Consider the following 16,978-nt stretch of genomic DNA (forward strand, 5'->3'; position numbering starts at 1 on the left):
TAAGCACAGTGTTGTGACAAGAGAGAAATAGAATATCTAACCTAAGAAAATGTAAAGTTGCAACATAAAGAAACTTCAAGATTGAACTAATCTGTGTTTTGAAGAAACATAATTTGCTTAAATGCTTTCTGGGGATTGAGTTGATCATATCGCAGTTGCAATATCTGTCAAAATAGTCACAATATGATTTGTTTCTTACCATTTCGTGCAGCCATATATGCAGTAAAAGTATATATACATGTAAATACACGTTTCAGTTTGTGGACAAAACAGAAATAGAGTGCGCAGGAGAGATAAGCAGAGACAGACAAATCAAAACAAACACAGGGACTGATAAACACTGTAGGTGACAGATGTGGTGACGTAGGTGTAGGTGCAGTGTACGCTTCGGCAGCTGAGGTGTCAGTTTGAGTTTAAAGAAACCCACTATACGCACACATCACAGCTTTTATCCCACACCAAGAGCCACTTAACAGCTAATGAGTAATGAGACAGAGCAATGACAGACAGGTGGGAGTGCGAGGGAGACACAGAGAGAGAGAGATCGAGAGGAAGGAAATACTGTAAGTGTGGTGAAAACAAAAGACAAATGGTGAGCATCACTCGAGGAAATTGAAGGTAGGAAAAAAGAAAACAGAAAAATAAGACAACAGAGAAGCACACCGCGTTTGTGCTCGTGAGCGATTATGCACAAGTGCGCGCTCGTGCTTATAAGCGCATAAAAAGCCAAAGTGAGGGCAATGAAAGAGAGGGAGTCGAGAAGAAAGACTGGAAATAGGAATCCTTTGATCAGAACATGAAAACAACGGCAGCTAAGCCGAGAGAGCTAAGAACAACAAAAAGACGTCACAGACAATTACTGCGTACATGGCTCCATTCAGTATAAACACCCCTGTGTTTTGCTAAGGCGATGGGTAACACTTAAAATCCGCTGTCATCTCTTCTCATGCTTTTCATCTTCCAAACGCCACAGCGTGAAAAACAAACAGAGGAAACAGACACTTTTTTCTCTGTTTACAGCGCAGCTATCATGCCCAGTGGGAAAATAGAGGTTTTAATGAAACACATTAGACAGACAGAGGCAGTCCAGGCTCTTAATGGTGTGTGTGTGTACGCAAGTGTGTAGGTGTGGGTCAGCGTGTGGGTTAAAGAGACGTGGTCCGCCTTTTATCCCAGAGAAGTCAGATTACCTGGAGGGAACATGGCTATTCATTGAGACACACTGCGTGGTCTAATAATATTACCCAGTGTTCATTACTACCGGGGCTTGAACAAGCAGGCCAGAGAAAACAGCGCTGACCTCAAATTCATAAAAATCCCCTCCGTTCTGCTGATTGACGTCCCCCACTCAAGTTAATTAAAACATTTTCTTCTGATTGTTGCTTTAAAATCACTTGGCTGAACCAGACAAAACACTGCAGCGTGTTGTGGGAGGATTTCACTCAGCCAGCTTCAGGCTTGGTAGTCTGTAAAAACCTGCAATGAGACTGTCTCACTCTGCCTCATCTCGCCTCGAGGAACCGCAGGCACACAAAAAGGAATATCATTAATATGAGTTTCAGTGCAGATTTAGTATCAGTGTGACTCCCTCAATGCATGTTTCATTGGCTTTTTTTCCCGCTCTAATAACCAAAAGTTGTTGTGCGGCAACTGTCAGATGTACAGCTAATGAACATCAGTGCAAAATAGTTCCAACTGACATCTGTAGCCCGAAGACTTCTGACGTCATTGATCTTTAAAAACGTCTTCAGTGCCATAGCTGCCTCTGTTGGCTTTAGGACATAGTCAAAGTTCAGTTTCACAGCTTCTTCTTTTTAAAATCAAAAATAAGATTTTTTTAAAAGAGATAGTACTAACACACACCCAACTCCCAGCATTGCATGAAATGTCTTGAGATACATTTTAAGAGCATGAAGACTGAAAATGCCTTCGGTGACGAGTCCTAAGACGCGTTAGATATACACATAATAAGGAGCGGCTGTGAATCGGGAGGTAGAGCGGTCGTTCAGCAATCCAGCAGTCTAAATGTCAAAGTGTCCTCGGGCAAGATACTGAACCTCAATTTGCACCCTGGCTCTTCCATCGGTGTGTGAGTGCGTACGAATGGTCATCGCTCCTGATGAGGCTAACATGCAACTTGCATGAATATGTGTGTGAATGTTCACTTGTGGTGTACAGTGCTTTGAGTAGCTGTTAAGACTAGAAAAGCGCTCTGTAAATATAGCCCATTTGCATTTTCAATTTACATTCATGTCAGTCTTATCAGACAGAGCGACTTGAGCTCACTGTGTGCTGTTTATGCTGAATCTCACAGTGAGCTTTTCCTCAGCAAGGTTACCAACTTTACCGAGCGCCGTTGTTGTATAGAAGTCTACTCACACCGCCTGCAGCATGAAATCAGATCATAGTTGAAATTATGTTTGACTGTCTGTCCCTTCTATTATCAAAACAGCGTGAGTTTATTTGGCTGCACTGTGAAGAGGAAAACCAGTTGCTCCTCTGTTTTGATTCTGACAAAGTAGCCACTTGAGAAGCGTCAAATGAAACTGCAGTTGTCACCGTATTAAAGATGGGTTTCTGCAAAACAAAGGATTGCAACTTTAAGATGATGAAACTGTATAATAGGAAACTGCAAGCAAAGATTAAAACACTGCTCTTACCATGGACCCAAGCTTAGAAATAGTCAAAAGGACTGCGTGTTCATTGCACAATTGGCAAAATACGAAAAGAAAAAATACAGTTTGTAATATTGCTGCTGGTGTATCACCGCATTCAACACTATCTGTGAAAGAAAGAATATTCACTGGCCTTAAAAAACCCTCTGACTGACTATTGTCAGTGCAGTAGGATGTCTGGTTTACTCCCTGGCTGTGGACTTTTTAATGAAAGCAGTGAGACACACTGAGAAACAGTCTGTTTTATTGTACCACTAAATGAAGTCAGATTACCTGGAGCAAATGTGCCGATGCATTGCGACATGCTGCATGCTCTAATAATATTGCTTGCTGTTTGGTCATTACTGCTGAGGCAAGAATAAAATGATGCAACACAGCGATTCTTCAGGGAGCACTTAAAGCACGCCACATGAGCCACCAAGCAAGTAGACACACACACACACACACACACACACACACACACACACACACACAGAATAATGTTCAGCGTTTGGTTGTCACTGGTGATTAAAGGATACTGCGGTGACTGAAGTACGTGACCACAAACGCATGTGTGACCTAAACAGAATAGAGTGAAGGACCAACAAGATTGTGAATGTTTAAGTATTCATTGATTTTCACTATTATGTTAAGAGGTACACTAAATGAACTACAAGAGCTATAAAAAATAGTTGTATTCATTCCTACTTGTTGTTGATTTCCGCTATACGGTGATGTTTTGCCTCTGAAATATAACTATCTTGCCTGTGAGGTTTTGGAGTTGTATGTGTTGGAGTTGTATCTGTGGAAAGCTCCAAATGAATTGCTCTTCTTGGAATCAATAAAGTCGTCTGAGTCTGAATGTGAATCTACAAGATGTTCCTCCGCAGTCTCATTCCCTTAATTTGTAATACAGCAGCAGGGAATGAAACACAATCAGATTTCCCTTTACAGCTTCACCTTGCTACTCCAAAAACTGCATTACTTTGTGCTTTTTATTTTCATTATGAGAAAAATAATGGAAAGCAATGGCTGTATCAGTCTTAGCAAAACAATAGTTTTTAATCAATGAGTAATTTAGTGAGACAGTTTAGCTTTAAAACAAGCATCTTAAAGCAACGCAGGGTAACTTCTGGAGAGAAATAGTTGATCATTGAGTCTCATCCCCAGCTCGTCATTCAGGTCCAACGGCACCATAAAGCATCAGAATTTTACAACCTGGGGATGAGACTATCCAAACAACTATCTTTCTTTTTTTTGAGTCTATGAAAGCTGCTCAGTGGCTCATGAAGCCAAAAAAAAGTCAGTTATTTCCTTTCCCATTCTCATTTTTGCAGCTCTTACTAAACTAATAACTATGAATGTCTAGTACAAAATTGATTAGCTCCTGTAATTAAATAAAATACTGTTGTGAACACAACCACCAGACACGATACGATGCGATACGATACGATACGATACGATACGATACAACATATCAATTTGTGAAACTGATTATTTTCAAGCAGTTTGCTTGCAAATGCAAATGTATGTGATAATGTCTGTTAAATCTACTCCACTGGATGAAATAAGAGCCATCTAATTCAAGAGGCAGCTTTGAACCTCTTGATCAGTGGAGCTGCCATCTGTAAAGCTTGCAGGCTCGGGACTCCTGATGTTATTGAAGGCACATAAAAATAACTCAATAACTGCAATTCATCTCTGTGTGTATCGTTGCTCTTTTGTACGATTTCATTATTCGAGTAACAAAAACTGACTTTAACTCAGCATTAGATGGAACATATAAAGCATTTATGTGAGACAGTTATCATGAAACCAACAAATTAAGGCACCAGTAAACCTGTGGAAATTGATCCATTATTGCTATGCTATTAGCACTGAACCTGATAATGTGTCTCGAAGCCAGGAAAAGCCTTTAGAGGCTGTCAGAGTCATCCGACGCTTTCAGTATGCCACTAACATGAATAAACGAAGGCTTGCTGTAAAATAAATCCCTTCGCCTTGCCAGGGTTTCAGATATCTTTTCACTCTACTTCCCCCAGTGTGGCCATTAGGAAGACATATAACCATGCAAAACGTCACCAATAAAGACGACGGTACAGTGCTGTTATTGAGCGTCATCTACGAGACGACTGAGCCATTTAATGAAAGGAGTGAGCAAGGAAAAGGCACGGAGAAATGCCATAAGTGAGGACGTTGGAAATATACGGGCAGCTTGGCAAATCAATGTGTATATGTGTCAGAGAGACGGGAAAAAAATTGTATTTGTGTAAGTGTGTGTGGGTGTTGCTGAAATGTAGCAGAGTTCCAGGAATATTCAATCAAAGCTCCAAGCCTGGACATGAATGTGAAACACTGACAAACTCTTTGAAGGTGTGTTTCTGTGTGAGTCTTTATGGTCATCACTGTATTGGCACCCTTTCAATTAACAACTAACTCACCACAGGAGCAGTCATTTTCTTGTCAACATGGGAATAAAGACTTGTGAGGGTGTGTTTCCACTTGGCATCTTAAATGAGCGGAAAGGTGCAAAGACACGCTGGAAAAGAGCCCCTGGAGGAAAGAAAATGGCACTAAGAGGGGCTGAGAACAATTATGTCAACCAACCTCGAACTGTGATTGATCAGTTCGTGGAGCTTTTAGAATTACACTGAAAATCTGTAATTGTTTGACTACACAAATTACCCTCATTTTTGCAAGAGTCTAAAAAGCGAGTTGTTTCTTAAGATTGATTCAAACTGGGTGTAGAAGCTTAATGGGAACAGTAGATGCATGTATTAAATGTGAGGATGCCCGTTTCATACCCAATCATGATACTATCACTTGTTGCCAATGAACCTGTCCTCCTGTCCCAACTTTTTGAAATGTGTTGCTGGCATCTAATACAGAATAAGCATATAATGACAAAAATCAATGAAGCTGATGAGGGAAAACACAGAATGTTTGTTTTGCAGCCCAGTTACCAGGATAAAATGGTGGCAGTTCACATTTGTACATGTCACAGTTTTTTGTACTTTACTGACATTTATATAAAATGTCATATCACGTTGACATAATATGTTTGTGACTCGACTTTCACATCAGGAGGTGGAGGAGATGGTGGTGGAGTTACAGGCCAGAAGGTTGCCAAGCCAGTGACCACAGTTCGAGACTGCGCTTCAACATCTTTAAGTGTGAAACCAATGGATATTTTTAATGAGACCTCGGGATAAAACATGGTCTTTTTTCTAACCCGAACCAAGTGGTTTTTTTTGCCTAAACCTAACCAGACCATAAGCACAGCATGGTCACAACATAAAATAGAAAACTGAACCTAAAGCAACGTAAAGTTGCAACATACAGTAAAGAAGCATTAGATTTCAACATATCCAAGGTTTGCAGAAATAGATTGCCAACATTTTATCTGGCAGTATGACTGGTCTTTGGACTGTTTTTAATTTAGGTTACATCAAAAAAGGATAAGCAAATTATCAGTTTCTGTTTTATGCACGTCGCTCTTTGACAGCAGTGGTCACAGATTCAATCTAAACCACCCTGATTGACTCGCACCCTGATTACCACCCAATTACACCTTATCAGCAATGTTTTCATATGACCCAGGTCCCAAAGTGTCACAACCACAGACTTATTCTGAGCCAGCATGGTCACCAAGGTTATACTGAGGTGAAGTGTAAACATTTCATTAGAATATCATATTAATGCAAATATAGTAATTAATGATGTGAGGACCGATAAGATGGCAACTTTCGCTTGTTATGAGCGGAGGTCTAACCACCATTCCTAACTCAGAAAGCCTAATCGCCCTTCCTATCTCTGAATTAATTAATTCTGTCCTTAACTCCTAACAGCATAACACGACGGACACCTCAAGGAGATTGTGACTGCGACAGTCAGACTGCAAAGATAATCAGTCGCAGCCTGCATGTAAATGCAATCTGCGGCAGTCGATGATATATAAGCAGTATTGATTCGTGAATGATTCACTATAGGCGATCTATATTAACTCTAAGTGATGAATGACGATATGCATCAATGCAATAATCAACCACCGAAACCACCACAAACACACGACACATCGTCATCATTATCATGACTCCTCTACAGTGCAGGAAGGACAGAGTAGAATCGTTTTTCTTTTGTTTTAGACCTGAAATGGATTAAAATAGAATTATTACCCCACATATCAAGGATCACATTTACGGCCATGACAGCACGTCATTGTGCCTCTCAGCTCTGGCGCCACAAACCAGCCATAACCACCTCTTTGTTACAAATCCTTTCCTCTCCATTTCTTGCTCCTCCGTCCCTAATTCACCTTATCACTTCCTGTCTATCTTCATCACGCTCTGTCTCAGCTGGCTTTTCTTCCACCAGCGCACAGACACACACAGTCATATGATCCTGTGCACCTCGGTCACACACGGGTTTGGTGACATCGTTTGTCATGGACAGAAATGCCACCACACACACACACATGCACACACACAGGCACACACACACACATTCACTGCAGCTTTTTGGTCATGCTAATCCATGTGCATTATTTTCTGTAAGCCAGTGAATAGAGAGTGGTGAGCCCAGTGTGCTTCACTCACACACACATAACACACAGATGCAAACACAGCAAGGAGAAAGTCCGACAGAAATACACACCTACAGAGGTACATGTGTCTATATGCTACATAAGAGATGGACACACGGGTATGCATGTGCAGGCAGGAAACAACAAAGACTGACAGCAGCAGAGGATATATGGATGTGTGACCCTGGGACAAGAAAATGGGTTGTATTCCTCAGAGAATAGGGAAAACGATGGGGACCAGGGATTTTTATGATCCGTTCACGCTTCCTGAATACTAGAATAGAGAGGAACTGGCCAAGGTCAGAGGCAGAATTCCCTATTCTAATGCGGAGCGTTGCTCACCACCCGGAGCAAGAGTCAGGGATTAATTTAGAGATCCATTCACCACGCCTGTGCGGAGGGGAGAGACAGCACAACATGACGAAGAATAGAGAGGCAGAAGAAGAGAGAGAGAGAATCAGGGGAGATGGGGAGACAAGGGGGTGAGTGACGGAGAGGAGAACGAGAGATGGAACAAGTGAGAAAGCAAAAGAGGGACGAGAGAGAGAAGTGGTTGCGCTTGTTATGTGTAGCCTGCGGAGAGAGAGCAGACGGTTCACATAGAAGAGCTTCATTTTCCAAACACTCCTCCTCTTATGGCCCATTGCCTGCAAGTGTGTGTGTGTGTGAGTGTGCGTGAACACCTATAAGAGAAAGGTAGAGAGACGATAGGTGGACAGAGACCAGTTCGGGGAAGGAAAATGGTTAAGAGGCAAGTTGGTAGTTGAGGAGAAAGTCAAATAAAGGAAATCTTAAAGTAAAACAGAAGCGAGAAGAAATGTGTATCCTCTTAAAGGATAAGGCTGGCATTATTCTACAGTATACTTTCCTCATTGTCAGCAAGTCCCATGAAAAGACCAGAACCAACAATGTGTTAGTCCATCTCCCTCAAAACTGTCCAACTTCCCTCGGCTGTTCGTGGCTCTGAGCCCTAAGCCCATTCGTTTCAACCGAAGGCATAAATCTTTAAAATTGGGTCATAAATATAGAGTTTAATTTTTAAATAGGCTGCTTAATTTCCTCAAACAGCTGGGCACTGCAGCTTCAGCAAACTTTACTCAAACAGGAATGAATTGTGCATTTGTTGGGGACTATTTTGAGCTGTGGATGGATACACACTTGGTGGATTAGTTGAGCACAGCAAATTTTCACAGCACCAGGACAGCGTATACCGCCTGGCAGCACCAGACCAATTAACAAATGCAAATACGTCTGGAAACTCTCAGTGCATTTTAGATTTGCAAGGGCCACTATCAACAGGCGCTGACCAAAATGCCTCTGCAAGCACTTGGCTGGACCTTAGCAACACTGAGCTAAACGGGCTACAGAGTGTAGAGATTAGCTGTGATGATGTAGCATCAATATGCTTTCAAATTGGTGAACTTAACCATCATGTTCAAGGTATTGAAGGAACATGGCAGCCAGTACAACAATTGTTGATGTGTCTTTAAGGATGGATTTGCATGAAACTGGGTGCAGATGTAAATGGTGACCGGAGAATGATTAGTGTTCCCCTGACTGTTTCTCTAGCACCACTTTGAGGTTTAAATGACTGGTTTACAGTGGAAATGTACCTTTAACAATTGGATGGATTGCCACTAAATTCCTCCAGCACCAAACCTTGTAATAGACCCGCCGTTGAACCGTGTCACTCTTGTGTTTGGCCTCGCCTAACCATGAAACAACGCGGTCTCATTCCATGGTCAAGTCACCAACTAATGCTACGTCTGGTTACACTTTCAAAATAAGGGCACCAAAACTACTTGGTTAGGTTTAGGTAAAGATCATGGTTTGGCTTAAAATGACTACTACATTAAAACAATCACCAATACTTCCTTAGGGTTACGAAAACATCACAGTTTCGCCTAAAATTACTGCTTTCCTGCAAAAGTGAATATAGACTTTTGGCCTCACGCTGAACATAAACCCTGGTCGACAAATGGAAATCTTTTGTTGATCAATTCGTTGACGTGTTCGGTCGTTTAATTCAATGTGTTGACCAAAAACAACTCATTTCCCCTTTAGTTGATTGGAAAATTCTGTTTATTCCTCACTATCTAAAAGTATCATTTTCAACATTCATTCGATATTCTGGATGTGCTGTGAATGACATTAAACACATTTCCACCCAAATTTTGCCAGACACTTTTGATAACTGTGGGAACGCCAGGATGTCTGCTAGGCTTTTAAACCAAGTTCTCTGGGATTTAACAACGTTTGGCTGCACAGCATGAATTTGTTATAACTAAACCACTGGCAGGTCATTGGGGTTTAAGTGGATATAGTAGAAGTAGGAGTGAGAGCACAAAGGGAGAGTGGGGTTTCTGGCGCCCGCTGTAACAAATCTAAGTCAGTCGGGGGCGGCGCGTGCACACATTGTAAAGCGTTTACTGGATTGTTTTGCACATTCAGAACTGATTGTACCCAATCTTTTCCCCCTCAGCGCACCCCTTTATTCATCACTCATACAATTCATACTCCTCCCCTTACATCATAAGAAACCTGATGTGCATCCAGTGTGTACCTGCCCACTCACAAAGCTTAACAGAGAGCAGAAATAGATGCAGCAGGTGATTACATTTGTGGGTGGGAGGTGGTAGATGGACTATTAATTTTCCAATCATTGTAGGTTGTATTAACTAGTCTATTCATTCATGTGGGGCTACAATACTGGGGGCAGGAAGGAAAATTGCATTACACAGTTTTGATTTATGACTCTATTTGGCGGCAGGTAAATCCTAAAATAACACCTCCCAGGGATATAGAATGTCTTAACTTGTTTTACTCATGCGTAACACACACACAAACACAAATAAACTGTTGGATGATATTCAGGATCATTCGGACTTTGAAACACTCCTCTGAGAGCAAGTTCAATGCCATTTGCAGTTGCCTTGCTTGACGTTAGAGCAGCTTGTGTAAGCTTTCATTTACAACCTGGAGATATTTAAATTAATCTTGTTAAACACGGTGATATAATATCACTCTATTGTTGTATTATAGTGTATTGATTTTGTTTGCACTGCCTATAGTTAACAGCCCCCGCGGTCGATTTGTTAAAGTTTAATGAGATAAGCAGGTGAAAGACTACAGTACAGTTACTTGGAAATGCCCCTAAAATAAGATGGATGCACCATATGAGCATGTTCATGAGGAGACAAAACCTTTTTTAGAGAAATTCAGCTTGTAAGGCCGGTGCAAAAACCCCTGAACACATTTTACAGCAAGGTAATCAGATTTTCATATTGTGCCATGCTCTTGAATCAACAAAACCACCACACACTGCTCAGCCCCGCTCCTTTAATGTTTAATTTTGTGTTGTATCAAAGTGCAAGCGAATAATCTTACCTTATTCAAAAACTAAATGACATTGTTCAAAGTAATAATAGAACCACAGTCCCTCTTCGTGCACCGACATGAAAAGATCTCACCAGGAGGCAGATGAGCAGGAGAATTACACAACGGGTATTCTTTGGAGATTTGTTCCCATCTCCAAGGCGAGGCACACACAGAAACACACCTAACAACATCAAAGGCATTTAGATCAGTGTGGCATAAACCAGTGTCACTCAGCAGATGCCAGAGAGCAAATAACCAAACTTTTTAAATCATGCGAATATATGCAGGGAGCCACAGCAGAGCTCCACCACTGTGAGCAAGACCAAGAGTAAGCAAAGTAAGAACATCTCACAGTCCTGGCAAGCAAAGCAGTAACTGTGGTGATGTCAATACTGTTTGTTTTGTTGATGGTGATATATGGTCAGATCACTTTCAGTAAATTGCAATGCTTTCCACAAGTGTTGCGCGACATTAAAGGAATATATTCCTGCCTATCCAGCATATCCAACATATAACATTTCAATGGCTAACACTGAGTATACCCAAATCTGGGGAACTACCAGAAGTAGACAAGTTGCTGTGCTGCAGTGGAGTTTGAATCAAACTGTCCCAAGAAGTGAATAATTTTCTACTTTTACTTTTACTTTCTATGACGTTACTTTTTTACAGTAATGTCTAGGACATCGTGAAGAACCTGTGCAGTTCTCATCTGCTCCAGCTGCAGAGCCAAAGTTTAACTTAAGAAAAAACTCAACGTGAAATAGACAAGCCTTTACTTCATGAAGAGTGCCCCTGTCTGAGACTGTACACTTTACATAGATTCCCTGGGCGTTCAGAGGACCAAGATGTTTGCCAGAAGTGGATCAAAAATATTAGAACTTATTATTGTAATTATATTTGATTAATTAAAGCTCCACTTTGTAAGAAAGTTGATTGTTCAGTCTCATTCCCATTTGTCAAATACTGCTTTGTCTATTTGCTTTGAGTTGTGAATGAGATTTAAAAAACAGCTTTGCTTTATTATTGTGATTTTGATCTTCTATAAGTGATGTGTAGTTGGCATTTTGTTGCTGTTCAATTTAATGCAACTCTCAATAGATTATACAAGCTGGCTAGTACATTGTTGTTAGTATATTAACAATAACAATAACAGATAACAATACTTCATCACTTGAAATTTGTCAGATGGTCAAGTTTTTTTTCTCTATTTCTTCACTATCTATTCGGGATATTGTTGCTATACTGCATGTATAAAATAAAAAATCTGAATAATGTTAAGATCGGCGTCTAAGTATGGTACCTTAATCAATCAGCCACTGTCTAATGTCTTTAATCCAGCTACCCATGCTGCCATCACTGCAGGCAGGCAGCAGCAAACAGAGATGCCTCGGCAGTCGCCGGTAATTAATACATTCATGTTGTTTTGTCTTGCAAGACATATGATGGTATCATTTTTAATATAACTGTAAAGAAATCATATCATAACGACAACGTTCTGCCTCGCTGGCATAATGACGTCATAACGTTACACATAGCGACAAACAAGGATGGCTGAAAGGGGAGCAACTTCTGTAGTGTGGAAGTGCTTCAGTTTGGAAAGATCATTTGTACAACAAACAACAGTATTTGTAAGAAGTGCAAAAAGACTGTAACAACAAAAAGTTGGCAAAAAAACTAACCTATTATTTCACCACCTCGAGCAGAGGCACCAAGATTGAGTACAAGAAGAGCCAAAGGTCCTGTGAGAGCTCAACAACTGTTGTTGACTCTAATCCAGAAATACTTTCAGTAACTTGTCATATTATTAAGAATATGCTGCGATATTACTTGGCAGAGGATCTTTATGATGTCACATACAATCCATTTCAGTACAACATAGTGAAACTCTGCATCTAACCCATCCCTAGGGAAGAGTGGGCAGCCTGGCCACTGCCCACACAGCCTTGTTAACACTGACTCTCCAGAACGAACATCACAAACTCTCTCTCAGGCTTCCAGGTCATGAGGGAGTGTGACAGATTAGATCTCAACTCCCAGCGATCATACGGGGACGGTGAAAGATTAGCTGTCATCCTTCAACAGATCAGAGAGGACACGAGTACCAACTGTTCCCCCTCTGTTCTGAACACAAAGGAGCCTTTTTCATCACTGTCTGCAACTGTTCCAAGATTAATTTTATAGTTGTATCAAGCTGTAATTGGAATCTGTGCGATTGCTTTTTTTGCAGATGGGATGGTGCTACATGGGAATAGATGTGAATAACATCTAAGCAGCAAAAGTATGATTAAAATAAGTGTATTGGCCATAATTGCTGTTCTACGCAGGATCATTAAAATGTACTTCAGAGTCTAAAATCAACATTTCAAAATGACACTTTGTTCAGCAGCTGTTGCAGAAAAGCCAGTTTTTAAACCACGTCCACCGCCACAGACCACTCAGCTGCTGCTCTGTGCATGACAGAGATGAAGTAGCTGCAGTCTGATTCTTTAAACAACTCAGGTTCCTAATTAAACCATCTTCATCCAACAGGATAGTGACCGAAAAACAAACAGAGAGAGAGAGAGCGAGAGACAAAGGAAGTCAGAGAGAGCCTCATTCTCAGTCACACACGTTTAAATACTTACATGCATTGGTGACAGCAAAGCTGTTGGCGGTCTCTATATTGTCCACATGTGGGACCAGGTTAAAGGGAGCTTCCGTAGCATTGGGGCTGGTGTTGTGAAGGAAGATAGCTAGTCGAAACGCTGTGTACTCCTGATCAGTATTCCTAATGAACAACCCACCTGGAGAGAGCGACAAAGAGAGAGGGCAGAGAGGAGAGGAGCATGATGGAGAGGAGAGGAAGTGAGTTATTGTGGGGCGGAGAGGGGTTAGAAGGGAGCGTGGTGAGAGAGACAGGAAGAAGGAGAGTAATGTGGGGAAGGGAAGACAGATAGGGAGGGAGGGCAGAGAAAACAGAGAGAGAAAGCCAAGATCTTCATTAGCTTTGTAACAAAAGGTAATTTGTCTTTCGGCACATCCTCGCACATTAACATGAGCACAAAACACACTTGGTGATACCCACACTGCACATTTCATTGATGAAATCAGAGGAAGACAGAGAGGGACAGAGAAAAGAGAAGTGGACAGGAAGGGCAGGCAAAGAGGTAATGAGTCGGAGGGGACACAAAAGAAAAGCAGATCAGAAGGTGTCAGCGAAATAAAGGAGGAGGATGCAAAAAGAAAGGGGAGAGGGAGGCGGGGGCTAAGTATCAGTTGGCCTTTAAAGATGAGAGTCCCTCAATACGTCCAGGATGACAAAAATGAAGGATTAGAGACGGGAGAATAATAGAAGAGAGAGAAAGATAATGGTCTTCTTCCTTAGTGTTGACTGGTTGTATTTCTGCGGATATCTCTGATACGAACGGGTTTCTTCTGCTAATTCTATAGATTATTTCTGCGTTGCTTCTCACGGTAGGTTGAACTGAACTGATGTGACTTAAGTTTAACTGAATCAGACTCAACTCAGCCGAATTGGATTACACTAGCAGACTGCGAAGCCTTGACATCGCATCAGGAGAGAGAGGGGAGGGAGGAAAGATGACAGGGGAGGAGTCCAGAGGCAGAGCATATTGAACGGAGCAGTCGTCACTACATAACATGTCACTCATGTGTGTGTCCGTGTGTCTTTCATGCTGAAAGTTTGCATTATCCTCTGATTTTTTTTTCCTTTTTTGTGTGTATCTCAGAATTTCTCATTATAAAGCCTGACACAAGCTTACGCCAAGACATCGCATCCCGAGTGCATGTACATTAAAAGGAATAATTCATTAAACTCTCCTGTTTTGGGGCAGAGCGCACACACGTCCACACACTCGACTTCCACCAGATGAGGAGTCGAGATACGCCTGACACCTTACTGCACCAGGTTCTCCAAGACATTTCACAAACATTCTCATCTGTGGCAGTCCCCGTCTCTTCTGCACACACGCACTCATGCATAGAGAAGCAGTGTGTGCTTCCATACCCACTGACATTACACTTGTGTGCAATGCAGAGATATGCAAATGACTCCTCGAGTGAACCGGAGGATCACCGGTGGATGATCCTGTGCGAGTGTTTGAGGAGGAAAGAGTGCATGTGTGTGCTTCCATACGCTCAGGGGATGTATGTGCATTTGGCTCCCCTGTGCACCCACATGCTGCTCGTGCATGATGTGTGCAGAGCATGTATGCATTTTTATGACTTGGTGTGCACATGCATGTGAAACCTCTATGTGTGTGTGTGTGTGTATGTGTGTGTGTGTGTGCCAAGCAGAAAATATTTAGCGTATTAAGTTTATTGGCAGCTGCAGCGAGACAGAGTCAAGGAGCCGAATCTCATTATAGGACCTCCCAGCTGCCCCCCTGCAAGGAGTGATGCAGTGCATTCATTATCACACACATGCCTGTAGGAATGTGTGTGTGTGTGTGTGTGTGTGTGTATGTGTGTGTGTGTAAGAAAGAGAGAGGGAGAGAGGAGGGAATTCAATGCATGTGTGGTCCATATGCACAGAGCAAACCAGTGGTTAATTCAGATTGAGTTAACTTTATCTCTGATCTATAAGACACTGCACTGACACGAGGGTGACTGGGAGAGGGCAGAGAGGGAGAGAGAGAGAGAGAGAGAGAGAGAGGGAGAATGCTGCAGTGTCTAAACAGTGAAGAAGACGAGAAGGGGAACAAAGCTCGCTGAAACATTCATGAGCGCAGAACAGCCTTTAAAATACACGCAAATACAGTAAAAGGATGGATGGAGTGGAAGAGTTAGTGCATTTATGAACCATATGAGTCACAGCAGCAGAGGAGACGCGCCAGTCTCCCCTTAACGCAAAATATCTTGGAAGGAACTGATGCACCGCAAGGAAATGTGTGTTTCCTGAGGGAATCTTTCTGGAGTTTTTCAGTGATTTTGTGTGTTAAAGAGAGTCCCGGTGCGCCAGCCTCCACCTTCCCTTGGTCCGCTCAAATCCACTAATATGCAGTGTAGTGTGTCAGATGTGAGTGTCCGTGCGTAAAAACCGAGCCATCCTCCAACTCACCTATCTGCACCGAGCTGGGGAAAGCCCCCGTCGCCAGCCCCCAAAGGGCGGAATACACCCCGAGAAAGTGCCAAGAAAAAATATTAATCCTCATGTTTTCCTTTCCTTCGATCCCTTCAGAAACTGTTGAGAGACATCGAGAGAGAAGGTGGTGGTGGTGGTGCGGGGGGGAGATGCGAGAGAGGCGTCAGAAAAGAAAAAGAAAAAAAAGAGGGAGAAAGGAAGAAAGATGAGAGAGGTTTATTTTCCCCCGTTTTGGTCCCGGCTGTATTCCTATTCCATGGTGGGCTCGTTGGTTTCTTCCCCTGCAGTGTCCGCTCGGGAGAGAGCTGTGGTGGTGGCGGTGGTGGTGGTGTGTCGGGCGCACATGTAAAGACGGAGGGAGAAAGAGTGGGGAAAGTCGCTCGAATGATTGGCGAGCTGGAAGAACAGTCTGCATGGACGCACTGGACATGCGCGCCCCGTCTCTCTCTTTCTTGCTCTCTCACCCACACACCCTCACTCCGCTTCCCCTCTCTCTCTATCTCTCTCTCTCCCCCTCTCCTCCTCTCTCTTCTCCATCTCACACTTTTCCCCTTCCCTGCCTGCCGTCTTTAACTTGCTGTAACGCTGAATCTCGCGGCTGTAGCCTATTGATAAGGCTTGGTCGGGGTTCATGTAAGGAAAAGCCCCCCGCAAAAAAAAAAAAAAAGATCCGCGCGAGTGTGCGTGCGTGTTTGCGCACACTACTTCGTAGTCGTGGTCGCCCCCCCCCCCCCCCCCCCCCCCCTCTGTGTGAGCTGTGACAGAATTCACATTTTTTCTGTCACACAACATAAATGCGCGTAAAGCAAAAAAGGGGAAAGTGTTTCAGGTGAAAAGAGGAAATGGCAAATGAGAACTGCTGATTTGTTGTGTTTTCGGATGTTTTGGGAGACTTGGGAGGAGAGAGCTTCTTCCTGCGCCTAACTAATTGCATTACAAACCCGATCCATCGTGACGCATTGGTGCGTTGAAGGGAACCTACAGCTGCGGGACGCTGATGGCGCCCTGGGGAGCCGCCAACAACATCCCCGTACATGTTAAACGTCACGACCTCATGAGCGCAAACATCTGGGGAGAAAACAGCAGGATCACTCATGACCAAATCAATGAATTATATTGTGCGAGGCTTAAAATAAGAGAATAAAAGGTTGAAGAGGAATCACAGCCTGGAGCAGATTCGGTGAGAGCGCATTACGTTACAGCCGTGTCCCATTCACGGAGTCGTTTCATCTCGCCTGCCGGTAGCTGGTCGGTAAAACTGACAGACGGTCTGGGAACCGT

At 42.7% G+C, this 16,978-nt stretch overlaps 1 protein-coding gene across 5 annotated transcripts in view; it reads right to left on the reverse strand.

The window, feature by feature from the left end:
* Positions 1-16,085, reverse strand: part of gria4a (glutamate receptor, ionotropic, AMPA 4a) — a 113,176-nt gene extending 97,091 nt beyond the window's left edge. For all 5 annotated transcript variants that reach the window (XM_084351685.1, XM_084351684.1, XM_084351687.1 and 2 more), the window contains exons 1-2: positions 15,674-16,085; positions 13,239-13,397 (exon numbers count right to left, since the gene is read on the reverse strand). In XM_084351685.1, coding sequence (XP_084207811.1) covers positions 13,239-13,397; positions 15,674-15,767 — 253 coding nt within the window. In that variant the 5' untranslated portion in view covers positions 15,768-16,085. The remainder of the gene's footprint in view (positions 1-13,238; positions 13,398-15,673) is intronic.
* Positions 16,086-16,978: the final 893 nt, after the last annotated feature.

This window comes from Pagrus pagrus (genome assembly GCF_965226575.1).
Source record: "Pagrus pagrus genome assembly, chromosome: 4".
NCBI classification, from domain to species: Eukaryota; Metazoa; Chordata; class Actinopteri; order Spariformes; family Sparidae; genus Pagrus; species Pagrus pagrus.